The sequence below is a fragment of the Rhinolophus ferrumequinum genome, chromosome 20 (assembly GCF_004115265.2).
Source record: "Rhinolophus ferrumequinum isolate MPI-CBG mRhiFer1 chromosome 20, mRhiFer1_v1.p, whole genome shotgun sequence".
Taxonomy (NCBI): domain Eukaryota; kingdom Metazoa; phylum Chordata; class Mammalia; order Chiroptera; family Rhinolophidae; genus Rhinolophus; species Rhinolophus ferrumequinum.
In genome coordinates this window covers 13,708,998-13,736,257 of record NC_046303.1, presented here as the reverse complement: position 1 = coordinate 13,736,257, position 27,260 = coordinate 13,708,998, and the positions used below count along the sequence as shown (strand labels likewise).

Here is a 27,260-nt window from a genome sequence, read left to right as displayed (position 1 = left end):
TGGGGGTTCGGTTCCAAACCACCACACTAAAGACAGTACTGCCATAAAGCCAGTTGTAATCTTTTTGCTGGAGAAGGGTTCTTGCCTTCAATTTGTAAAAAACGCAACATCTGCGGAGTGCGATACAGCGAGCCGCAATAAAACACGGTCTGCCTGCAGTGCCCTCCGCTTACCTTCCACCTAACAGAGCTGCCCACAACCCTCCACACTTTCCCGGTTGGCTCGCCTTCCCATTCTAGACAGGTCTTAGCAACCTCTCCCACTACCAAGAGTCTGACCTCACCACCTCTCCCCTCATCTTCAGCAGGCCACCTTGCCTCTCACCACCCGTAAGGAATAAGCCATTAATTAGACGGCCAGTTCTTCCTCAGCTCTCCGCTCCCATTTGCAATGTTCCAGCACCTACACTCTGCCTGTCTCCTTCCCTACCCTGATGTCCTTTACCTCCCTCCTCAGGGCCCTCACGTCCCATCAGCGTCTTTTTCCATCCGTACTTAAACCTGCCTACTTACCCATCTTTAAATAGACAAAAGAAAACCTTCCCTAACTCTCTACTTCCCAGCCCTGATTCTAGAAGCCTGGTCTGCACAGCTGCCTCCCCGTTGCTCACTTCCCAGTTCTTCCCACACCCAATGTGCTCTTGACTACAGACGCGTAGTTCACGGAACCGGCTCTAGTTGAAGTCACCAAACGACCTCAATTGTACTACATCTGATGGACCCCCTTAATCTTTCTAAACCTCTTGGCAAGTGCAGAGCACTGAGAGCCTGTCCTCCTTTCCTGAAACCCCATTTTCCCTTTCTGTGCTCAAGCTCTCCTGCTTTGCTTTCCAGCTCACCACCACTCTTCTTCAGTCTCCTTTGGGATCCTCTTCTTCTTGCTTTTCAGATGTTGGTTTTACTCTCTCGGGCCCGCTGCTCTTCTGTAACTATGGATCCTCCCTCTGGGCAAACTTATCTGCCCGTATGTGATGATGCTACTGAAATCTGCATCCCACCTTCAACTCTCCTGATTAGCATCCCTAATCAAGCATGTCTAGAACCTGTCTCTCGTCATCTTCAATCGCAAGTCTGCTCGCCATGACGTATCCCCCATTTCAGTCAAGGTCACCACCATCCACCTGGATACCCAGGCCAGAAACCGGGCATCACTTTGTCTCATCACCCACCCTCAAGTCAAAATCATCAAGTGCTATCCATTCCACCTCCCAAATATGCCTTGAATCCACTCACTCATGCATGATGGTCAAGACAGTCCACCTGGGTTCAAACCCTGCCCCTGCCATTTACAACAATGTACCTGGGCAAGTTCCTGGCCCTCGGGCTCCTCATCTGTCCAGTGGAATAACACATTTTATACACTCATAGCGCAGACCTCCAAAGGTAATCTGAAGGTGAAAAGAGTTACTATTGATAAGGTACTCAGAGCAGTGCCTGGCACAGGAAGTGCTCCATGGGGCAGGTGAAACCCTCGTGGTTATTATCATGGTCATCATTCACCAGCACCCTGGTCCAGGCCCTCGTCACCCTCGCACCTGCACTCACTACGCAGACCCCCTTCTAATTGGCCTCTCTGCCTCCAGTTTGCCTTCCTCCAATCCAGCCTCCACAGGGTGGGCCAGAGTGATCTTTCTAGATGCAAACCAACCCAGGCCACTCCCCTGCTTACAGCTGTTTCCCGTCTCCATGCCAAGGCTTGCAGACTCTGGCCCTCCTCCAGCCCCCATCCTGACCTTACACTCCAGCCATAATGGGGTCCTTTAAGTTCCTCCAATGCACCACGCTCTGTCTGCCACAAACCAAGGCTCATCCCCCGCCTCTGCGGGAATATTCCGTTGTTGTCCTTCAGGTCCCATCTGAAAGGTCCCTTTCTCCACCAGGCTATCCCTGACCTTCCAAGTCTGGAGCAAATGCCCCCAGTAGGCACCAAAGAGAAAGCTGTATCTTGCATTTATTCAGCAATTGCAACTGCTTCTTTACTTGTCTGCAGCCCAAGAAAATACAAGCTCCCTGAGTGCAGGGACCACATTTGTCTTCTTCGTGTTTATATATTGAGCACCCAGCCAAGTGCCTGGCTCGTAAAAGGTGCGCAGTAACCAACTACCGAACAACATCAACAAATCAATCCTACTAATCACAACCTCTCCAACAGAATGCAAATTCCATTCTGTAATGAAATAGTGCTCACTTTTGATTTCAGGATCCCCTTTACTGAAAGCACACCTAGGTCCTACCTCGATTCTAGTTCCCTTGAATGCAGGAATGACTTGTCACGTGTCCCACTGGGAATAAGGGAATGCTAGGATTCACAAGTCATCATTTGATGGTAACAGATGATTTAAAAATAATGGTAATAGCCACAGCTTACACTCCCCGTACATTAACGTGTCCCGCTCTGTGCTGAGCACACCACACACAGTACCTCACCTAATTAATTATCAGGAAACTCTGAGGACAGCATCATTCATTCCCAGTTCATCCGGAAGACCCGTGAAGTCCACTAATGACGCCCAAATTCCTCTTTTGACATTGTTCACGAAACAAAGCTAAATGTTCTTAACTAATGTCCTTAACTAAATGCTTTCTCTCTGTCTCTCTCTGTCATGGTAGGCAGCCATGAGCTCCTCTTACTTTTCCGAAGAAGTCACAGGGGCTAAGCTAGGACCAGGATTTAGGGCTGTCAGCCTCACTGTCGCCTGACTGAGTTACTGCTGACATTTTGGCCAACGTGATTTAGAATAACCTGGGAATTAGTTGCATTAATGGAACTGAAACTTTCCCCTTCTTTTCAAAGAGGACAGTTGATTTTGTCCAAATATCCAATATCTTATCTTGTATCCGATAGTCACCCAACACACCCCCAGCCCGAAATTGCAATGTGAAAGGATTTAGGACTTAAAAAAAAGAAAAACTTGTATTTAGACTAACCGGAAAAAAAAAAAATCTATGAAATTTTCACTGTCTATTCACAACTTCCAGCAAGACTAGAAAGCATTTTTTTACAGCTAATAAATTCCAACTGAGAAAGGTTAAGTCTTCCAAGCTTTGGCACCTCACCAAACTGAGGGAGAGGGAGTGTGCAAGATGGCACCGGTTTTTAACATATTTTAAAAAGTTACCCAGTGACAAAAACAAAACTGATGAACAAGACGGGGGTCTTCACTCTCCTACCAAGATACTTGGTTGTTTTGTCGCCAAGATTTTGGTGCTCAGAGCTATCCCTGGCCGGCCTCAATATGGGGGACAGCCAAGAGAAGTTTCTGTGCTAAGGGAAGGGAGGCACACCAAACATCCTGTTCTTTTTAATAGTCTTCATGATATATATCCACTTACTTAAAATCAAATTTTGAAAGATGCTCGCTTTATTCTGTTAATTAATCTGAAATCCAAATTTGGAAGGAAGAGAAATGGACAGCATGTTCCATACTCCCCACTTATTAAAAGAGAGCAAGAGGCAAGTTCTCAACAGAGGATGAGTGGAGGAACCGATCTGCATTAGTCAACGAGAGTAAAACTTCTGTTCATCAATCAAGTTCAAAATAAACTGTAAGCCAAGATTTATAAAAGAGCATAGAAGAACGTTTTTTTATGAGCCACAATCCTGACACAAACTCTGGGTTTCAGATTAGTATCTCTGGGCTTGCCTAAAATTTCTGTAAAGTACACAGCCACTACAAATGTTTTCTTTCTGAAACTACTGACTATTCAGGTAGAACGTATGTACATTCAACTAACAAGATGTGATTCTTACTGACTGAGGAGGTTCGCAGCTTAGCAACGGGAATGGATACTCTCAGAAGCATGGAAGTTGGGTGGCAGACAACATCCGAACGCTAAGGATGACTCCACAAGTTTACTTTACTTTTTCTGTATTTTAGACACGGCATGTCAGGTTCTACCCTGTTTCCCTGAAAATAAGACCTAACCGGAAAATAAGCCCTAGGATGATTTTTCAGGATGACATCCCCTGAACATAAGACCTAACGTATCTTTTGGAGCAAACCTTAATATAAGACCTGGTCTTATTTTCGGAGAAACACGGTATTAGCAGTGTAAGTAGTTTCCTAGGAAAGAGCTCTATTTAACTTCATCCATCACAGAAGTGCCTTTATTCTCTGATCACTCTAGATGCAAACCTTCAAGGAAGCATGAGGATGGAAAAGAGTCACAAGATGATCACCAATATGCACTGCTTTTAAAATCCCCTGCCAATATTCTGAAAAGCAAAGGTCTGCCTGGAAGTGAAGAATCAGGAGAATAGCTAGACCAAGTTTGTGGACCAGGACCACCGCGAAACAGCTTTGGGGCATGTGTGTGGAAGCATGATGTTCTGTGTTGGGTTAAAAACTGGAATGAACGAACCAAACCCTCAAGCAGCACTTACCATTTATTTAGATAAAGATAAATGTTACTTAATCTAACAGTGAGCTGGTGGTAGTAGTTACTTAAGAGATGATGTAAGCTGAGAACCTATAAAGAGAATAACACCCGAATGCTTTGTACGGTATTTTGCATTTTCAGTATTGCTTTGAAGCATGATGTTTAGTGACTTAATGAAGCAAGCAATCAATTTCTCCAACTTTACAGGTGACAACAGGGGCACTGGGAATATAGCAATTCCCTTTTCATTGTCACTGTGCCACATTAATTTTGCAAATAACACCACAACTGTGATTTCAAACACAATCTGATACATCTGGCACTGCAGCTTGTCAACATTTTAACTACTCTATCCCACATAGTCAGCCCGTCTCTCTCACAGACACACAATTACATTGTATGCTGCATACTATACACTACATATTTACATATATTACATGTTATATATGTTTATTCTACCACAAGAATATCTAACAAAACGAAGATGCACAAGGTTTGAAAAAGGAATCTCAAAAGGTACTGACAGATTTGAGAATCTATAAAAAAGCAAATATGTCTTTAACTAATGGGTTGAGATGCTACTTTTTTTTAAGCCCAAAGGGGATCGATATGACTAGGGACTCTTTTAGATGTCGAGCTTTTTCGTTTTAACCAGTGAACCTTGAGGGATGAAACCCTAATTTTCTACATGAATCACAGAAGAATAAATGGCACCTCATCACATACGGCTTGGTGACTGGGGTATGTGGTGGTGCCACTCTGAGTGGGAAGCAGGTATCATTGATGCTGCTCCCAGCACGTGCTCCCTTCCACCATCCTACCTGGCCAGCTGCCCCGAGAAATGAATGCAGGGAAGGGGCAGGCAGCTCATAGACAGCTCAGTATGGGGTCAAATGTGAACATACAGTGAGAGAGAAGAAACGGACAATGGAGAATGCTGTGGGCCCTGGAGCTGGGCTGACTGGGTCCAAATCCATCCCAACTCCCACCCATGCTGCATCACAACCATGAGCGTGTCTAAATCTTGGGGCCTCAACTACAAAAATGGAGATCATAACAGTACCTCACAGGACTGTTGAGAATTAAATGACACTGTGAATAAAATGCTTGGCAAACTGCCTACCCACTACATGGTAGAGCTCCATGAATATAAACTTCCCATTATCATGACTCTCCTATTTCGGGGTTAATTCCCATAGGTGATCCCTGGATTACTTCTTCTTTTTTTTAATTAAAGTTTATTGGGGTGACAATTGTTAGTAAAGTTACATAGATTTCAGGTGTACAATTCTGTATCACATCATCTATAAATCCCATTGTGTGTTCACCACCCAGAGTCAGTTCTCCTTCCATCACCATAGATCCCCTTTACCATCATCTACCCCCTTACCCTCTAGATTACTTCTTATAATCACGAACTTGGCAAACTATATTGTAGATATCCAGGCACTATTTTTAAAAAAGAGAGAGATAAAACAATTTGCATAATATGCACACCAATATGGACACTCATGACATATCATTGATTTAAAAAAAGGTTATAAAAAGTAATATGTAACATACTTACTACAGAATCATCTTTGGAAAGAATATGTATGTCCACTTAGATGGCTGGAAAAAAGTCTGGAAGGACATACACCAATTTCTCTGCGTGGTGCAATTATTATTCATCTAAACTATTTTTCCTTTTGCTTATCGGTTTTTCTAGTTTTTCTAAAATGAACATACATTACATATTTATATAAAAGATATGGGAGACAAAATTTTCTTACAAACTAAAGAACAAAAGAATGAGATACTGCTGCGGAAATAGAGGAACTAATGTAGACATTTACACTGCAATGCAAGAAGCACGTGACAACATAAAATGGCACACGAAGGTCAGGTAAGGCCAAAGAGCTCTCCTGGCAGAAAGACAGTGATGAACTTGACGTTGAGTCCTAGCCCCGCTGTTTCCCAGCCACGGCCTTTGGGGAGCCATTTATCGTGGGCCTAAGTGTATGACCAGCTGGGAGTCGGTTTTGACCTACAGCAATAGGGACAGGGACAATCACCCCTCCTTGTGGGGACACTTTGACTTGGTTTCCAGCTTGTAGCCCTCCTGGCTTTCCTCCCTGCTCCGTGGCAGCTCCTTCTGTCTCTGTTTCCCCTACTGGCTCCTCTACCTCTCTCAGCTTCGTATCTTCCCAGTGCCCAGGGTCAACCCTTGACCTCTTCCCCATTCTCTCTATTCTCACCTGCCAGGAGATCTCATCCAGTCTCCGGCTTCAATTCCACCTCTACCCCAACTCTTCCTAAATGTCTGTATCTTCAGTTCTGACCAGTCCCCTGAATTCTAGCCTGAAATATGTCCAGCCTGCCCACTGGACATAACCATGTGGAGGTCTCAGACTTCACAGGGCCTATACAGGATGACAGTGATCTCCCTCGAGCCCTCAAAACCTATGCCTCCCAGTCACCCTCTTCCCAGTGAGTGATGAACAAGCCTTCTAGTTGCTCAGGTCAAACACTTGGGAGTCATCCTTGACTTTCATCTTTCCCTCATGCCTTAAACCCAAATCTGTTGACCCTACCTCTAAAATATACCCAGAACCCACCACTTCACACCACCTCATAGCTAACACCCTGGTCCAGGACTATCATCTCCATCCTAGATTATTGCAAGAGCCCCCAAATCAGTGTCCCTTCAGTCTATTCTGAACACAGCAGCCAGAGTGGTAACTATTAACATGTTCGCCCATCATGTCACTCTTCTGCTCAACCACCCCCACAATGGCTCTCCATCTCCCACAGATGAAACGCCAACATCTTCGCACTGGCCTATATGTGGACACCCCACCACATCTCCCACGACCCTCTTCCTCACTCACTCCATCCCCACGGGTCTCCCCGCAGCTCCTCAAACATACTGGGCAGGTTCCCACCTCAGGGCCAGTGAACTAGGAGTCCCTCTACCAGACATACTGTTTCCCCAGATAATCGCTTCTTACCTTCTTCAAGTCATTACTCAAAATGTCTTCTCACCAATGTGAGAAGGTGATTCCCCAACGACCCTGGTAAGTATTGTGACAAAACTCCCCAGCACCACGACACACAGTCCTTATCCCCTTTCCTTTTTTCCAGAGCAGATACACTACTCAACATAACTTGTATTTCCTTCACTTCATTTATTTATGGCCTGTCTCCTCACAGCTAATTTAAGTCCCACAAAAGCAGGAATTTTTTATTGTTTTTGTTCCCAGCCTAGTACCTAAAACAGGGCCTGACACACAGTAGGCACTGAATAAATGCTTGTTGAATAAACAAATAGGATTAAATGGTACCTGCCCTTCCCTCTCTCAGTTATACAAAGGACATGCGCAATAAAGAATGTGAAAGTAACTTAAATAATTTGACTCTTAGATAAACATGTGAATAGTATTATTAGTATCACTGTTATTATACTGAAGATGTGCCCCAATCTGCCAGATATGGGACCAAATGGTCTTTCTTTTACGACCATTCCTCACCTCTCTTTTACTTATCTATTTCAGTACAAAGGTTGGTAACAGAATTCCCACAAGACTAGGATTCTGGAAAAATTAGGTTCATAGATCCAGTCAATGTCGAAACCTACAAATGATTACCTTACTCACAAATTGGGATTTTTGTCTTCCCTTGGAGAAGACTAGGGGAAGGGACTAGGGGAGATGAAAAGATTAAGTATGATCATTTAAGAGTGCACAGAGTACGAGATCTCCCTTTATAATATGTCAGAAACACTGCTCGGCCTCCATGCAGCTCAGAGAGAGAACTCTGTCCTTGACTTTTGCTGGGCTCTGATGATGCCACCATATCTCACGCAGGGTGGGTTTCTCTGTCAACTCTCAATGGACCAAAGGTTGGGTTCAGCTCAATGAGGAAACCAAGAAAATACAAAACACTCTATTAACTCCAAGAGGTACAGAAAATAGCATGTTTTTTCATGACACACCTGGAATTACTTTTGGACACACCATAGATACAGAATGAGAACTCTCTTCTAAATGCAAATATCTCACATCCAGTAAAAAATCTCAGTAGCTTGCAGACAAATTTGCTAACCTATATTCCATCTCGGGTAGAATGATTGTTTAAAACACCTCTCTGAGTTCCCCAAAAGCCATAGCCCTTTAGAGGCTAATAATAGTAACTTTTTACTTGCAAAACTAACAGTTAGTTACTGCTGCTAAAACTAACAGCTATTGTTAGTCACAAAGCACGGTGAATCCTGGTGAGGAAGGTAATTAATCTAATTGAGCTGAACACATAAGGACTTTCAAGTGGATTAAACTGCGTCCTGGGATACCTGAGCCCAGGAGCCCAGTGACAATGCCAGCTCCATTTAGGGACTGTGTAGAGGTGAAAGTAGGGTAATAATACTATGGAGCTTCACTTTTACGTTTTAGTTGTCAAACTTTACATTTTAGAAATGGATTTCCTTCCTCATGCCCCCTAGCCCCTTTAGAAAGAGGCAACTCATAAAATTATATCCTATTAAAGACCCTAACATCAAAGTTAGAAAACGTACTGACTTAAGACTTAATCAGCTTAATTGTAAGATTTTGCTTGTCAAGGACAGACCACGCCTGACTTGTTCCTCTCGCTGTGTGATGTTAAGACTGCATTACCCAAGAAGTGGAAGGAGGAAGAGTGTCAGTCAGAAAGAACCACACACGTTTCTACAGAAAAAGCTTTCCTTTTTCACATTATATGACTCATTAGATGAGAATACTGATTCTCATCTTCATCAATCTTGGATTTCTTTTTCTTCATTAAAAACAAACAAACAAAACAGCCAAATTATTCTGCATCTGGACTCTTCCAGGAGTAACAACATGTTCCCAAGAAGGCTTAGATGGCTTGGGAAACTGTTTAAGGACAACACACAGGGACGCTCATGACGCGTGCTGCCAGGACCCAATCCCAGCACGTATGGAGGTGTTCAGCAGGTACAAGAACAATCTTCACTGTGGATGGTGTCTTGCAGCTTACTTCGGCATACAAGATGCTTGCTTTATTACAGTGAAGCCAGAGAAAAATGAATGAGTCCCTATCAGACCAAAGGATTACAAATACAGACTCTCCCTAGTGTTGCTGACATGACCCTTTTTGCTTCCAGTGAGCAATGATTTTTTTTCCCCCCGCCTGCTGTTAAGTCCCACACCGGGATGGATATTTTCGTCACACACAAGTGAGGGAATCCGGAGTTAATGTTCCCATAGCCACTCCCTCCATCAGCCGCTCACCGGGCCTTGCACGTGGCTTGGTGTGCACCAGTGCAGCCATTATCGCATGTCATCATTTCAATAACTGAAACTTACGTGTAACAAGACAACACCAGGTTCTTGAGAGACACGAGATCTGACACATGGCAATACCTCGTTGTACATCCAGGCCTTCTGCCAAGCAGAAGGAACAGAGGATCACCTTTTCACATAAACATTACAGGCCTTTCTCGCTCTGAGGATCAAGTCCAGTGTATTTATTTCATTCACCACGTGGCCATTTTCCCTACACTGTAAAGGAGACTCGGTGAATAAAAGCTATGTGAGTACAGCATTATGCTCGAGAATTTTAAACAAACCAGTGAGGAAAATCACTTCCAGTTTTCATACCAAGCATACCTCTGACAGGCACTACATAAATACTCCTTTCAGCTCAGAACACCATACATACATCTAGGAAATACTGTGCTCTACACGAGCGAGACACACGAAATTCCACTGAGTTAGGAAAGACAGGTTCACGTGTTTCGACTTCCATCTTACATGCAGGCCCCGCGGTTCAGTGGGCTGCCCAAGACTGAGACTGGAGAAATCTGAGTGGTTACAGGACTTCCGTAGTTCCTAACACATTTCAAGTTTAGGAAAGTTATTTAAATTATATCCCAGTTGCTTTATCACAGGAAGAGGGAACAAAGGTGACCACAAACTTATAACTGCAGCAGAAGCATCTAAACTTTAAGCTATTCCAAATGACACAAGCTAAAAACATCAAATTAGTCTGTCATCTAAATCTCCCACTCTTACAGATGTGCTTTTTAATTGTCCCTCAAATACCAACCAACCCTACAAACCCCCCACTAGAGTAAGTTTCCAGTTCTTATTGAGTGAAGTATCTTCAGGCATTTGTCATCATGTGCCGAGTTCTAAAACCAGTCCCTTAAAGCTCTTCTGTTTATCTTAAAAACCATATACATACCATGTAGAGGCTAAACCACAAGTGGCCATGTCACTTACAGGAGTAGTGTTCGTCTTTGCACCAAATGACTTAAAGAAATGTGCTCTGGAGGGTGGAGAATGTTCTTGGTACCTGTAAACACGGTGCTTCGCCCTGGAAGCTGATGAGACCTCAATTGGGGATGTGTTTCATCACATGCAGCATGAAACAGCCAAGAATATAGGGAGCTAGTGTCCCAACTAGCCTCTCAAGCCAAAAATGACATTGATGCTGTGTAAGCCAGAGACCACCACAGCTGGCCAGCAGAGACACGATACAAAATTCAGTAAAATGTCGTCAACCAAAGGTGCACAAACAAAGGAGGAATACAGGACATGACGACCTCGTGGGTTACGGTATCAGAATAAAATGTCATTCTATTATCGGTTTAAAGTAAAGAACACAGAGTCACAATGACCAGCACTGGACACACACAACTAACTTAGTTTACTGCCACACAATTCATAAAAAGCTCCACTTTCCAGATCCCAAAATAGAACTAAAACAATTTTCATAAGGATCATTTATTAAACTAACAGTGCCCTTCAAATTAAAACAGAGAGACATCAGACTGCAGGCTTATGGGTCTCATCTTACCCAGGTACAGGTCACATCCCTGAGCCAAAAAACACATGCTCTGCAGGATTGAACATGCCCTCCCAGGTTGAAGTGCTCACCTGGGCGGGATGCAATGACTCTCTTCTTCCAATGACAGGCTTTTTCAGAAGGCTGAGAGACAGATAGCCTGAGGATACAGCTCAATGGTGCAACTAGCGCTCCACATCATCTTGACTGCCCCCATTTATTAATTCAACAAACATTTACTCAGCACTTACTCTGTGCCAGGTACGGTGCTCCCAGCATTGCTTTTTCCTAGTGGACACAGTTGTACCCGGGCCCAGTGAATTTCTCGGTTGGATTAATTTTCCAACTTCTCTTCTCATTTACTTTTCCATTGCTGCCAAATTCATTCAGTCCCCCAAGGTCACCAGCATTTCAACTAGGAGCCTCCACTTAATGCTCTTCTTCTTACATTTTGGTGGCAAGAGAGCCTACACCCTTGGTGCCCAAGCTCATCTCTCCAGATAATCAAACCAGCTCGTGTCCTTTGTCTTCCCCTCTTCCTGACAAATCTGTTCCTCCACCATCCACTTACTCAGTATCTACTGATCTCATCATTGTGTAGGAAAGGTAGGAGAGGGTCTTGATCGAGAGCGGCTTATCCCTTTCCTTATTCAGGCAACTCTGATAGCCTGCCTTTCCTACACAATTCCTCTGATAACAATCTAAGCACCTTACCTAAGTGTATTAATCAGCTCCCCATGAAAAAGTGTCTGCAGGACTAACACTCAACACTTCATAGAGCCCTCCCAATTACACCATCTCAACAACACTGCGAAATAAACATTACTTATTTTACACATAAGGAAACCGAGGTGAGTATACATTAACTAACTTGTCTTAGATTAATATAGCTAGCGCGGGGCTAACCTGGGACCCAAACCCTGTCAGTCGGTTGCTAGATCACGACTTCTTCCATTCCTCACGCTTGCCTGTGCCAAAGCCTGGTCAAGAATCAGCCGTGGGCAATGACGATGGACTGGAGGATGCTCACCGTGCCTCATGTGTGGAAGGCCAGACTGGGCCAAAAAATGGAGAGAAGCAGCCAAACCAAAAGAGACAGGAATTGGAGGCCTGGAGTCTTACGTGGCCAAAGGGAATTTAAACAGGTAGGATCCAGCAAGGAGTTATCAGGAGAGAACCTAGAATGACGCGGCAAAGGTTACATCACAAAGTGTACTAGATATTTTTTAAGGAACACCTGCGCATCACACACGTTCATCAGTGAAAAGGAAAACATTCTCTTGGCTCCTGAAGAGTCAGAATTTAAAAAGAAGCAGGAGCAAAAGGGGGGGAACATCACCTACAAAGCATTACAAAGTTGAAAGACAAATGAAGAGAGGAAGGATTCCAGGATTCTCAGAGGAAGAAAGTGGAGTTCTGTTGCAGAAGGGTGAAAAAAGGGTCATATTTTCTGCCCTGATGTCCCGAAAGATGAAGATCTGGTGCTGTGCCCACCTACCTGGCCACAGAGCTGCCTGATGGCTCCAATACCAGAAATCTCACTCTCATCTGTGGGCCTTGCTTGACAGGACCTTTCAACCCCACCCCACAGTTTCTGTTTTCCCTTTATTCTTGTGAGGAGCACAGTACAAACACAACTGCCAATGAATTTTTTTAAGATAGAGTGGGGGTAATGCTTGAGACCTAGCTGACAGGTGGACAACCCCTGACTTTCTAGCCTACACCTTCCTGAATGCCCAACTGCAGCGGACAACTATTTCTAGGTGAAGAAAGTAGGGAAGTGACAGTCCGTCTCAGCCAATTTCATGTTTGATAACAATCCACATGTCCAAGTATCCATCGATCAAGGACTAATCTGCTATTTTTCTATTTGGCTAAGTAACGCTAATTCAATGAAATTCAATAAATATTTCTCACGAACCTACAACAGGCCTGCCTGCACCATTGCTAACTCTGATTATAGGCAAAGAAATAACAAACAGAAAATACTCATTTGCTTCTATGTTTTTACTATCTGACTACTGGAGAGATTTCCCTTTAGGGTTTTGTTTTATTCTTTAGAATTTCGTTTTTTGTTGCATTTGTTTGTTTGTTTATATATTCATTTCTTCAGTGAGCTTTTTATTGAAAAACTACAGGACTTGTGATAAAAAAAAAAAAATAGGCCGTTATAAAATGTCACTTCTTCCTACCACATGACATCTGTATGTCTTTGAGAAACTCACTGTACTTCTTTCAGGAGGTTTCTCGTGAGTAAAAGAGGAATAACAGTTTACTCTATCCATCTTAAAGTGGTTTTCTGAAAACCAAATCAAATGATGAATCTGAAAGTGCTTTGTAAATATAATTAGCATGGATATCGATGGATCAGAAAACCTACTAGCAAAAAGTGTGTTTTTACCTGTGGGTATGTGTGTACGTTACATGCATGTGCACGTGTGTTATCAGCATGAGTAGTGGGAATGGCTTTGTGACCTCCAAGTAGTGTTATCATTACCCAGGTGCAAGTATATTTCTGCAATCATCCAAGTTCAAGGTAAAAACAAAACTTGGCAACAGTTGTCTATGTACCTGACCCTGAATTGTTGGGATATTATGGTGCTACACCAATATCTAATATTCAGTCATTCCAACTCTAGCGCTCTTTTTTTACTTTGCTCTTGTTCCAAGAACTTAACTGGTAGAGAAGATACTTGAAATGTCCCAAACCCATGATTTTGTGATCACAGGATGTTATCACCTGAGCCCTGCGGATGACAGAAAAGTGGCCATCTGAGAATTACATAAAATAAGTACCTACCTCTAGGAAAGAACTTTCTGAAGAAAACCTTAGTGGCTTCCAAATTGGCAACTGAAAGGAACGAAAAGTTAGGAGAGGGGAAGTCACTGACAAAACAATCAAGGGCAGTTTTATTAGCTTCATTCAATGAAGCAAAACTTGGACCAAAAAATTCATTATTCAAACCAGATGCTGGTTTTGTAACATTCATGTCAATGATGAACTGTTTCAATTTTCTTTTATTTTGAATATGTAATACAAAGCAGACAAATCACTACATTAATAAAGGCACTCTTTAAATTTGTAAAGCTGGTTTGGAAAACAACTGAATGTAGGAAACCAGTTTTCAAAAGTTTATTGCCAAAAGCATTTTTTTTTTTCTTTTATAATCACGACAGAAAAGAAGTTCAATGGTGGGTTTAAGACAAGATCAGTTATGGTCAGCAATGAAATTACTCTTTAATGATAATTAGACCCAAGGCTTGATTACTGCCAGCTCGAATTATCTGGTCATACGGCATACAAAGCACTGTGTTCATCTACCAAAAACAAGAACAAAGGAAGGAGAGCAAACGAGACAAAGAAGGCCAATGACACAGTGCTTACGAGAAAGCAAAATGTTCATAAAAATGTCTGCTATCTGCTAGGCACAAAAGTTACTTTAGAAAAGTCCGCTGATAATCTCCCTCTCAAAAATGATTATTCTCTCTTGTCAGAAGAATGACGAGGAACAGATCTCAACCCCTGAAAACAAACAAAGATCTTTGGTGAAAAACGCAGCCAGGTGGATCCTGGGAAAAGATGAGAGCAGACTGGGGAGAATGGAGTCCAGAAGGAAGACTTGGTCTTGGGACATAATCCCCAAAGGAAAGGAAAACATGCCTCCAGCGCAGGGCCATCTGAAGGTGGGAGTCCCACCCAGTGACTGTCACCCTACCCACCATGCAGCATAACCACCAGGGGCCCACTTCTGCTGCTTTATGGAGACAATCAGGACATCTTAGTGATGGAAAAGATCCACACCTTTATACAAACAAGGAGACTCAGGAGCAAGGTAGAGTGACTTCTCATGGGACTAACTAGTGGCGAAGCCAGTTCTCCAACCCTTGTGTCCTGACTCCTTACCCATCTGCTCCTTCCCTCCATCAGATGAGGAGAATCTGAAGAGCGATAAATAGGGACCACTATTGTCCAGCAGTCACTGCGTCCATCGCAATTACGAAAGGACACGCTGCTCTTCTGCCTTGTGTGCCCATCGGGTGATTCAACAGCAGACAGTTGCAACGGACAAATCTACATTCGCATTGGGACTATAAATCCTATTTACCAAAACCTGCTATGGACCAGGCACTGTGTGAAGCACTGGAGCTCATCTGCTTCTTGTAAATCCTCACAACCTAGGGGTTTATAAACTCATTTTACGGACAAAAATAAGGCTTAGAGAGGTGACAAAACTTGCTTATGCTCACACCATTAGGAGTAGCAACCCTGGGTTCAGACCAGTTTTTCTAGCCGCTTGTAGACACTTCTACTATACTACTGGCCCTCCAAGTTTTGCAAAGGAAAGACTTCCTCATTCACCTGATTATGAGAAGCTTTGCCGCGTGAAAATGTCTGAATCATTATCTAAGAAATAAACGGATCCTGAACAACGGAAAGAAGCTTCTAAAATCTGGGTCTAAACATGAGCCTTTCAAGTTACTTAGCTAACGACAGAAGTTTCTTGCAAAATTCCAATTTTTCCTTCTAAAACTCTTTGCTCCAGAGATCCTGGATATTCTGTTTATTACTCTTCTTTTCTCTTTCAAGCAGAAGCTTGCGTCCCACAAGCAGAAGAGAAGGACAATGGGAATCTTAGCAAGCAGGAGAGACTTTCCACAGAGATGATCGCTGAAGTAAGAGCCTGTCAAGAAGACCGCGGAGAACTTCATCATTCTAGCTCGCAGCCTTTGTGTGGCTGGCGTGCTTCCACTGGTGCTTTCACCTTCTGGCAACCACCTGCCACCTTTACCTTCTGGAAACACGGGCACATAGCCAGCTTGGAGATTTCTGCTCTCTGACTAAACAGAATACCTCTCACCTTCCAGTCGGAACACAACCCTGAAGACCAGGCCTCACCACAGGTCTGGCAGGACGACATCTCTGCAGTTTGTCATCTTCTGCCTATAGGAAGGCCTACCTGTTTAAAGCTGGAACGTTCCAGAGAGGCCTATTCTTAACCAAGGGAAGACCTACGGGGTTTGAGCTTCTTTTCCTCGATATACAGACAAATGGAAGTGCCAGCCAGGTAAACAGGGCACGGTGTGCTCTCAACAAAACATAATCAACCTCATTTCCTAGTGGCTTTTTGGAGTTTATTTACTGGCACTTGCAGATTCTGGAACTACAGAAATGACGGGTTCTGCCCCGGAGGAGCTCTCAGTCTGTTGGGAAGACAATACCCTTGAAAAGGTTAATGGCGTGTTAGGTGATAAGTGTGAAAAAGCACAGGTAGCCAAATGCTGTAAGAAAACAGGACACAAGAAGCAGGAAAGCTTCATCAAAGAAGGGACCACAGATTCACAAGTAGGAGTTTTCAAGGCAACAAAATGGAAGTTCAGGGACAATGCAAGTAGAAGGATACTGTGTCCAACAACTTACATTTATGAAGGGGCCTGTAGCTCCAGAGAGTGAAGAGAAGCAGTGTTTGTATGTGAGGGAAGGTGAGGACCCCATAAAGGAAGCATCTCAGAGACTCTTACAAAGTGTCTCTATAGGCTTCTAGGAGTCAATGAAGATTCTAATGCATGTTTAGCTTTATTTATTTACTTTTTTAGAAAGTAATTCTGGCAGACATGTCAAGTGCGGACAGACGTCGACATCAGCGCTGCACAAACAAAACAAAATAAAATTGTGAGCCACAGAGCCAAGCCACGTACGTAATTTTAAATTTTCTAATAGCCACGTTTAAAGTAAGAATAAAACAAGTGAAATTAATATAATATACTTTAACCCCCCAAATCCAAACTACTATCATTCAACATGCAGTCAACCCTTTAAAAATTATTAATGATACTGTTTACATTCTTTTTCTCTTGCGCTATGTCATCTAAACCCAGCACACTTACAGCGCATCTCCAATTGGACAGGCCACATTTTAAGTGCTCGAAAGACAGATGGGGCCAGTGGTTACCATACTGGACAGCACAGCTCTAGATAAACCAAATACAAGACCCACTTAGGAGGCTATAGCCAAAAGTCCAAACGAGAGATGATCACAGTCTGGGCAGATATTTCTAGCCCTTGAACATATGCTATACTGCCACTGAAATGCAATTTTACGAACATGTAACTTATGATTCACATGGTTCACAAGTAAAAATAATACAACAAGGTATACAAAACACAGTGCTGCTGTCCTCCTTTTTCTGGTCATCCACCCCCCACCCACCAATTCAAGGTAATCATTTTGATTGAGTTTCTTCTGTTTGTTTATCCTTTCAATGTTTCTTCATACAGATACAAGCAGATCTGAATATAGACTCATGTATTTCGTCTCCTCTCTACACCAAAGGTAGCATACCATATATTCTGCTCTACACCTTGTTATTTATTTTTTTATTTATTTAAATTTTATTGGGGAATAGTATGTTTCTCCAGGGCCCATCAGCTCCAGGTTGTCGTCCTTCAATCTAGTTGTGGAGGGCGCAGCTCAGCTCCAAGTCCAGTCGCTGTTTTCAATCTTTAGTTGCAGGGGGCGCAGCCCTCCATCCCATGTGGGAATTGAACCGGCAACCTTGTTGTTGACAGCTCGTGCTCTAATCAACTGAGCCAACTGGCCTCCCCTCCAGAAGCTCAGCGGGAGCTTGTTGTCCTCAATCTAGTTGTGGAGGGCGTAGCTCACTGGCCCATGTGGGAATTGAACCGGCAGTCTTGGTGTTAAGAGCTCATGCTCTAACCAACTGAGCCATCTGGCCGCCCCTGCACCTCGCTTTTTTCATTTAATAATGTATCTTGGAGATCTTTCCATATCACTGCATAGAGAATGTCCATGTTCTCTTTAAATGCTACACATTATTCAACTGTATGAATGTATTACAGTTTATTTCACGTCTCCTACTAACGGATATTTGAATTGTTTCCAATCTTTTCTATTACAAACAATGGTCTAATGAAAAACCTATATACGTCACTTTATATGTATTTAGATGTATCTGCAGGGAAAAATTACAGAGCCAGATCACTGGGTAAAAGGGTAATTGCATTTGTAATCTTGATAGATACTGCCAAACTGGCCTCACAGGGCTGTGCTATCTGTACTCTCACAAGAAGTACGGTGACAATTTTTTCCACATCTGGTCCATGATACATAATTGTCACATTTTGGCATTTTTGCTAATCTGATGAAGTGAGACTTGCTACTTCAGCACAGTTTAAAACTGCATTTTCTCTGAGTCTAAAGATCTTTTCTTCGGTTTAAAAAGGATCTGTATTTCTTGTTCTTTGAATCATATATTCATGTCCTTTGCTGAGTTTTCTGTTGGCCTATCAGTCATTTTCTTATTGATTGGTAGGAGCTCTTTACATAGAGAGATTAGCCCTTTATCCATTGCAAATATTTTTTCCATGATTGTACTTTGTGTTTTGAATCTGCTTGTAGTGCGCTTCTTTTTTTTTTTTTTTAACTACTCCACCATCTTGACTGGCAATCCCTGTTGTACTTCTTACCATGTAAAAACTTTTATCTGAATTGAGTTAAATTTATCAAGCCGTATCTTTTATGGTTTCTGAATTTTGAGTCATAGTTATAAAGGCCTTCTTGCTTCAAAGTGATAAAGGAATTTACCCGCGTTTTTTCTAATACTTTTATGATTTTAAGAAGACATGACTATATATGCATGGTTTGAAATCCTTATTAAAGATATCATTTTCACTTTTTCCAACCGAGGTAGACCAGACATTTTATGAACTGCCTTTCTGATTTCTCCCTCCTTTCTTTCTTTGTCATGATTCTTTGGAATATTACACTGATCATCATATAAAATGAACTGATCAAGATGGAATTTATTTAAATGATCTGAGATATAGAACCAACCTCTCCTTCACCAGATAGCTACCCACTTGGCCCAATACCATATACTAAACATTTCATTCCATCGGAGACATAATTTTAAAAGATTTTTCTATTTGTTTAGACAGCAACCTCTATTTTTATAAACTCATGGTTTTAATTCTCTAATCTAGAAACTACAGAGGTAAATACAATCTATGCTGCTCAGTTATTTATGGGAACTGCCGAGTTTTGTGAAACCGCATTCATACAGCAACGCCTTTACTCCCACACGGTCATCAATATCTTTTTAGTAGATGCTTGACTTGAGGAGATATACAGACATAAAGTGCCATATTGAGAAGTTTACAATTTGGAGGTTGCTAAGTTCTTTCTCAAAATTAATTTGTTTAAAAGGCAAGCAGCACACCACAATTAAAGTTTGGCAAAACTCTCACCAATGACAGAAATCTGGTTTACCCAAGTTCATTTTATATGATCACCAGTGTGATATTCAAAAGAATTATTAAAAAGAAAGAAAAGAGGTAGGGGAGAAAAAGGTAGTTCAGACAATATGGGGTCCACCTCAGCTGGAATAGTAAAGAACGATATTTTTTGAGTTTTCGTAAAGATGAACAAAAATACGGATGCTTCACAAATTTGCATGACATACTTGCACAGAGCTATGCCAATCTTCTCTGAATCGCTCTATATGTGTTGCTAAAACAAGCCCGAAAAATTATTTTCGTTAACAAAGAATTAACATTCTTAATTATCTCTATTTAGAAGTTTCTAGTAAACTGAAATTTTTCAAGTGAAAATGAGAAAGGTATAATATTCGATGGTAAATGTCTCTTTACTCCAACGCTAATTCGTATCTTCTTTAGTGGTACCCTTCAAGGTTCATTCAATCAATGCATACTGCATATATTCCTATCCTTTGAGATTATAAAATTAGTTATTGTAGTTCAGTTTCTAACAGTAATGTAGACACACAGACACGCGCACACGCCCACACACACAGGAGCAGCATATCCTTCAAAAATAGCAAGGGGATCAGTTCCTACAGGCGATGCTCTTGTATTAGACACAAATTGTAAAGTTTCACATAGAGGATAACACTACCAGAAAAACAACAATAGCCACAAAATGATCCTACCTGAGAAATAAAGGAAATGCTGGGGAAATGGGTCAGGAGAGTCCTTTGGAGGAAAGGCTCCCCGCGGCATGAATAAAGCGTAGCTTCTAAGACCTCTGTGATGTTTCTAAAAGAAGCAGCTGGAGTGGAAGCCACCAGCCTTGTGAACAAAGAGGCCATCGCCGGGGGTGGCCTCTAGGTCTCCCCATGTCTCCCTCTCCTCCCTAAACTGCTGCTTTCCAAGTCAACCTGCAGACTGACTCACAAACCCGATCTCCAGCCCTGAGACGACTCTTGAATTTCCACCTTTTTTCAACTTGCAAGTGCCTAACGGAGGCCAATTCATCCCATAACTGAGGTATCTAAAATTAACCACTCATGCCCGTTGCCCCTGCCCTCCAACAAAACCCTACCTTCCTTTCTATGTCAATAATATTATCATTTTCCAACTTACCTGGACTCTTTCACACCCTACCCTTTAGGCATCTTCTGAGTCTCTTCTCACCCTAAGATAGCCACTCACCAAGTCTTTCTTTGGGATGTCGCCCATCCTGCCTTTCCCTTTTGTTTCCAAACTGACTCCTCAATGTCCGACCGTCCTCATGACCCACAACCTACTTCATAATCTCCTAACTGATTTCCTTGTTTCCTCGTTCCCCCATTTACAAATGGTTCTACATAAAATTGCCAGGTACTGTTCCTAAATGTTGTCTCAAACCTCCAATGTTCCCTATTACTTACGTGACAGCCTAATAAAATCATGGCATTGATCATTTCATTCATGCAACAAATTCCTACTGAGTCCCACTTTTTGCCAGGCATGATTCTAGGCATGTGGGAGACATCGATGACAGACAAAAAACTCATGTATAATCTTGTCTTAACCTGTTTTTTCCCTGCTTGTCCCCCACCAGTCCACCAGATAATTATAAACGTTATCTATAAATAAATCTATACCAACAGTTATAGTCTGCTATATTTTTACATATTCACTGATGCCTAACAAGCCCCTACTATGTGTTGGATCTATTAGTGAGCAGGACAGATGTAGTCTTTTCCATTTGTCCCACTTTGGCCTTCCCTCATCCTTCTGACTTGAATGCCTTCTCTTTTCCTTGCCCTCTAAACCCTGCCCATCCTGAAATAAAGTGATCCAAACCCTCCGACTTCCGTAAAGATTCCCCTGGGCACCCATGACCACGGCAGGGACCACCAGTCCCTTTCTGTCTTGTGACATTTCTTATCATGAAAAGTGCTTCTAGGTGTGTGTGTGTGTGTGTGTGTGTGTGTGTGTCTTTGTATATTTCTGTGTGTGTGTGTGTGGTTTTTTACTTTTCATGGGTTGAATGAAACTTTGCAATTAGAACAGAAGTCTAAGGACTTTTTCTCTTCTTTGCACTGCCTAGTAGAAATCCACGATCACAGGACATTACAGCCAAAGGAAACATCTGACACCAGTTCATCAAACCCATCTTACTGCTTGAGAAAGTTGAGGCACAGAGAGGTTAAGTCATCGTATCAAGTGTAAAAAAAAAAAAGGGGGGGGAAGATAAATATGAATGGCAGACTGGCAGGCATCCTTCTCTCTTTCCCGTAGGGGTGGAGGTGGACGCCCAAACTGCTAGTTGTGTGCAGTTCTCCCCTGGAATCCATGCCCATGTCCCAAGCTGCCTGACCATCTGCTGAGAGCTACTGCCCAGCTGAGCCCTAACTAACCTGGTGGATTTGCCCAATTCTGCATTGTTGCCCTCTTTCCTCTTCTCCACCTCCTGCAGTTTGCTTGAGATCTCAGTGATGCTAAACAACTAAACCCACAGATTTTCCCAGCTTCCAGATTGCTCCACCCTTCACTGTCCCCATGAAATCCCAGCCTTCCCTGATCTTGCGTATTAATGCTTCATCCTCTGCCCTGGCCAGGAAACTGCAGTGAAGAGGGGATGGATGGTAGCAGCAGGAAAACCCAAGTAGAAGTAAAGTGGAGATGCATTTGAAAGTATCTACATGTGCAAAGTCAGAAGAACCCTATGAGAAGTATAATTTGGAACAGGCTGAGTTCAGAAGTCATCTACGAAGCTATGAGACGTAGTGTGATGTAGCAATGCCAGGATTTTTAACACGAGCCCAGTTTCTATTTCCCTGAGTCCAGGTGATTTCCTCCCCAGTATTCATACGAAATTCAAGGGGAGAGGTGTGGTCACGTTTGCATCCCACTCCTGCTGTGCCTACTGAAATGGATGCTCACGAATGTTTCCTGAATCTCCTAAAAGTGCAAGGCCGGTCGGCTCCTCCTTTGCTTGAGCTGAGAAAAGTCACATTTAATAGACACGCCGTCATGCACATGTGGTCAGTGTAAATAAGAGTGTGTCATGTTTGTATGTTTCTCCGTGGGGCCCAGAAGAACTGATAGTACTTAATTGGCCACAATTGTGAAGCCCACGTTCACCAAATTAGACGGGAGGTCACTGCCCTTCAGATGTTGTTTCAGGCAGCCGTTCCATTATTCACAAGTAAATCTGTGTCCTCGATCTACAATAATCCTTCCACATCGTAGCCGTTTGGCGTAGCTGAATCCCATTGGGACAGGTTAGTTGGTATGTTGCTAGGTAGACAGGGAGGTCCCCAGTGGAATAAACAAAAAAACAGCCATATCCTGAAACTCCAGGTTCTGGAATGTCTCCTCCGCTCCAGGACAGATATGAGAACACGCCCTGAGGTTAATAAATTATCTCACATCCCTTCTGGCCGGACAAAGGAGCAGACCTGATAGATCGGAATGGGTTATTTCGTTAATCCCTTCAGGATGGGCAAACAGGACAAACCTGATGGATGAATTCTATTAGAAGGCTCCAGGCCCCTTCCCCAAACAGGCAGGGGAAGGTATAAAAGAGCTTTTGCCTCAGTCACGGGGCACCCCCATTCGGGACCCCGTCCCGCTCGGGAGCTCTGACCCTTCGCTTTTAATAAACTATCTTCCTTTACAACTCTTTGCCTCTCCTGGGTCCGTGTTTCCATTCTTCGGTCTCTCAAGACACGATCCCAGCCCACACCCAGAAATTGCCGGCAGATCCAACATCATCTACATCACCAGGACCTTGGAGGCCATCAACAGTTCTCTCTGACGTTATCTTTGGACCTAAAGGATAGTTTGGTAGCAATTATTCGCAAGGGGGGGAAAAAAAACTTGATCAAAGCATATTCCCTACATTGATGAAAACCTTTGAAAAATAGAGATTTCCTACCTAACAGCAGTCAGCCAGTGGCCTTGTTAATTTCTATTTAAGTAAATGGACTGTTAAAGGCAGGGTGGAAAAAATTCTAGGCTCCAATTTGAAATCTTCCCCTATCTGATTTTCGCTTCTTTGGCGAAAGCAACAAAGATTTATACCTGAGTCACAACCAAATGACATATGAGTTCTTCCGTCAGAGGTACAGCTGCCAGTCTCCTCTACTGCGCCCCCAATCTACTGTCCCAGCTTTTCCTCCTTCTGCCCCTGCAGCAGGACACCCTCCACCCAGCCCCACTGATGGGATGTTCCGAACCCGGCCTTCCAGAACTGGACCACCGCGACTCCGGACGGCCTAACAACAAACACTGACCCACACCAGGGGCTAGACAGAGCCCTTTCTGGTCTCTCCTGACTCAAGCTGAGGCTGGTTCAGGCAACTAAGGTGATGCTGAGCCAGCGAGCAGGATGTAAGGAGCCCTGCCAGGTCCGCAGAGAAGGAGACATAGGCTGGGGGACCGCTGGGCCTGACATGTCAGGGCCGCCAGCCATCTGTTCACCAGACCTGAACAGATGTCACACTGATGTATCACTCCTTCTAAGGTTAGGTCAACCTGGAGCACACCCACTCCGTAACACAGCATTCACACGTTCGTGCGTTCGTCTCTATTTAATGAGTCCCTGCATAGTTGGAGGCAGACCTATTTCGATGTGGCAAATCTCGTAGCTTCCTAGTTAGCCTGGACCCACTGAAGTATAAACTTCCCTTAACTGGAATGATGGGGTTTCTTCTTATCAGTGATATGTCAGCCACGGCGAACACACCACCTTACCGATATTCTCTCTGTCTACAAATGCCTCCCTCTTTTCCCTACGAGAAGAAATCAGTTATATTTGTACATAAAGATACAGACGGCACTCCCCTAGGAAGCCTTTTCCAACTCTCCTTCTGAGAAGGGTTTCCAGCTCTGCCTCCCACATCCTCCTTTACTCTCTCCAGCACGAATGCCTCTTATGCAGTTCCTGCCTTCCAGGGAAAGCTCCTTTCTCTCTCAGGGCCTTTGCACATGCAGTTTGCGCTCCTGAAATGTTACTGTCCACGTTCCAACTTATAACCACCCCCTTCACCATGGCCCCTACTGCTCGCCCTTTCATCAAAGGAAGCCCAAACCACCTCTCAGTTCTCAGTTGAACCGGAAAGCCGTCTCTTATCCCCACCATTATTCACACCCTCGCAATACCGTACGACTTTCCTTCCTAGACTATTTTTATTTATCACTGTAACTACCACGACTAGCCCAATGGCACACAGTAGAATAGGATTAGCTGCATGAATGAATGACTATCTGTACAGTATCTGTGTAACTGATTTCCAAATGCCCATTTGTGTATTGGCCCAAAGCCTGGCCTCTGCCAGCCACCTCACAGCCACTTTTCCACAATTCATTTAAAAGGGGAAATGGACATGGATACCCACCACCTACACCTTGTATGTCCATATCTAGTAACAATGGAGAGTAAAACGAGGAGCTTAAGGTTCTAAGGTTGATGATCCTCGTGTATGACTAAAGTCATGACAAAGTAGCCTTAGAATATATCCAATGGTGGACGCACCAAAAATAAGGGGGTGGAGGTTAAGTATCATTGGGTGTTGCTGATCAACTCTGACCTAACCAGGAAAGTCACAGCCAAAGAACCCCATTTCCTGGCTCCTTTTCAGTTATGCTTCAGTCAGTGGTTTTGACCACTGAGTAGGACCCAAACCGAGTAAACAGGAGACAACAATCTGCCATGTGCAGCTTCTCAGTGCCCACCCCCGCCCCCCCAACATTCAAAGGGTCAAGTCCTAACTCCCAGTACCTCAGAATGTGACTAAATTTGGAGACAGGGCCTTCACAGAGGTGATTAAGTTCAAGGAGGCCCTTGGAGTGTGCTCTAATCCCCTCTGACTGGTGTCCCTTATCCCAGAAGAGGAGATTGGGATAGACATGAGAGAAGGGAAGCGTATGTGAAGGCATCGGGAGAAGACAGACACCTACAAGCCAAGGAGAGACACCTCAGAGGAAACCAACCCTGCCAGCACCTTAATCTTGAACTGTGAAAAAATTAATTCCTATCCTTTGAGCCCGTCAGTCTGTGGACTTTGTTACAGCACCCTTAGCAAACTAATGGAGTACCCAAGCAGTTCCGGAGCGAAAGGGAAGGCATTTTGCCACGTATCCATTGCCCACCCCATTCTTTACAATCCTAGCTGTCCTCTTCTCCCTAGTGCCGACGTTTCGTTTCTTATTTGACAAATGAGGACACTGACGCACAGAGACGCACAGGGGCTGAAGCAGGATTACATTCTGGGGCTACCTGCCTCCAAATTCCACATCCTCTTTTGCACTACACCTTCGGATCCCAAAGACCAAAGTGGAGTATAAAATATGAAAGCAGATTCTAATTTGCTTTAGTTAGCCCTTAGAAAATGGGCAAGAGCACGATTTTAGCCAAGTTGAAAACCCGAATGATTTGTATGCATCACCCCAATAGAGTGATTGAAATACTGTGAAACAGATGTGAATAGGAACTAATTTGCTTTATACTGAGCATTTTGACCAGATCAATACTACAAAACATTATACTACAAAATGTCATTACAATTTAAATGCAACTGCCCAGTGATTGGTTCAAAGAGGCACTATAGTAGCTAAAAATGTATTTTCTCTTCCTAAGAGCGGGAGTCTATTGTGTAAAATAAAGTCATGAACATTTTAATTGCACTGCATAAAGGACAGAACCTGGTCTAGCCCACATACCAGGGAAGGACAGAAACAAAATGCAGCTGAATGCTTAATCTGCTGTCTGTCACTTTCTGAATAGTGACTAATATTCTAATGATTAGTCACCACACTGAGAAGGTGTCATTATGGAAGGAACGATTGCTTTAATTTTTTGGGTTGTTGTGAACCCACTATTTGTGAAACCTTCACAAAAATATGATTTAGGCCCCCCTAAACTATAGAGGAAAAAATGACTAACAGTTAAAATTCCGTTTCTCCCCACTAACACTCTGAAATAAAAGCTTTGAAGTTGTATTGACAGATATGACTAACAACTGTAATCACAGAAATAAATTTAGTAAAACGATAATTTATCTGTCACAATTTACCGAGGGAGAAAGAGCGCAGCACGAGCAGCTGAATTGTGAAGTTAAATGAAAGCAAAGATAGGACCCAATTTTTAATGAAAGGTAGAGCATTATTAATTGGTTTCCTAGCAACACCCAGGCTGAAATTACTTAACATGTCTGCTCAATCATATGCAAATATAAGTGTTATCCCTTAAATGTTGATTATAGTTGGTCTTTTCAGATGCAAATCCAATGTGTAAAGTGAATGTAAATGTTGACGATGCTGATACAAAAAAAAAATCCTCAGATTAACATCATTCTGGTGTTTAAAGCACCAGTTAAGGAGGCAAGCTTAGGTGGACGGCAAGCTGCCTGGGCTGCCATCTTCCTTTACCCGTCTAGTCTCTGTCTCATCTTTCCACTGCCCTCACCCCAGTACAGTTATTACAGGGAACTAACAAAATGATATTGCTGGGCCTTGCTGACCTGAACTGCAATGATTTCTCATCAGTGCTAAACGACAGATGGATGATGCTTTCAGCTTAGAGTTCAGTCAGGTGATGCAAGGGGCGTGCCAACCCAAAACAAAGGTTGGTCTCAAGTTTGGTTTTGCAGATAAAACCTGACCTTTAGATGACTCCATCAGAGGCCACGTAGAGCAGATTCCCTTCAAAAAGTGCCAAATAAGGCACTTTTTCAACTTCACTCCAGCCCTGTCCTGCAATTCAAGAGAAGCTCAAACATAACCACATTCCATAGGCAACAGAGGCA

The 27,260-nt window shown here is 43.1% G+C and overlaps 1 protein-coding gene across 2 annotated transcripts in view; it reads right to left on the bottom strand.

Moving 5' to 3' along the window:
• JAZF1 (JAZF zinc finger 1) overlaps positions 1-27,260 on the bottom strand; it is a 311,508-nt gene that overhangs the window by 232,331 nt on the left and 51,917 nt on the right. The window contains exon 1 of one of the 2 annotated variants that reach the window (XM_033088423.1): positions 12,235-12,259. The exons of the other annotated variant lie outside the window; for it this stretch is intronic. Within the exon in view, the coding sequence (XP_032944314.1) occupies positions 12,235-12,244 (10 nt within the window). The 5' untranslated portion in view covers positions 12,245-12,259. Of the gene's footprint in view, positions 1-12,234; positions 12,260-27,260 lie in introns of those variants that run through there. 2 annotated transcript variants of the gene reach the window in all.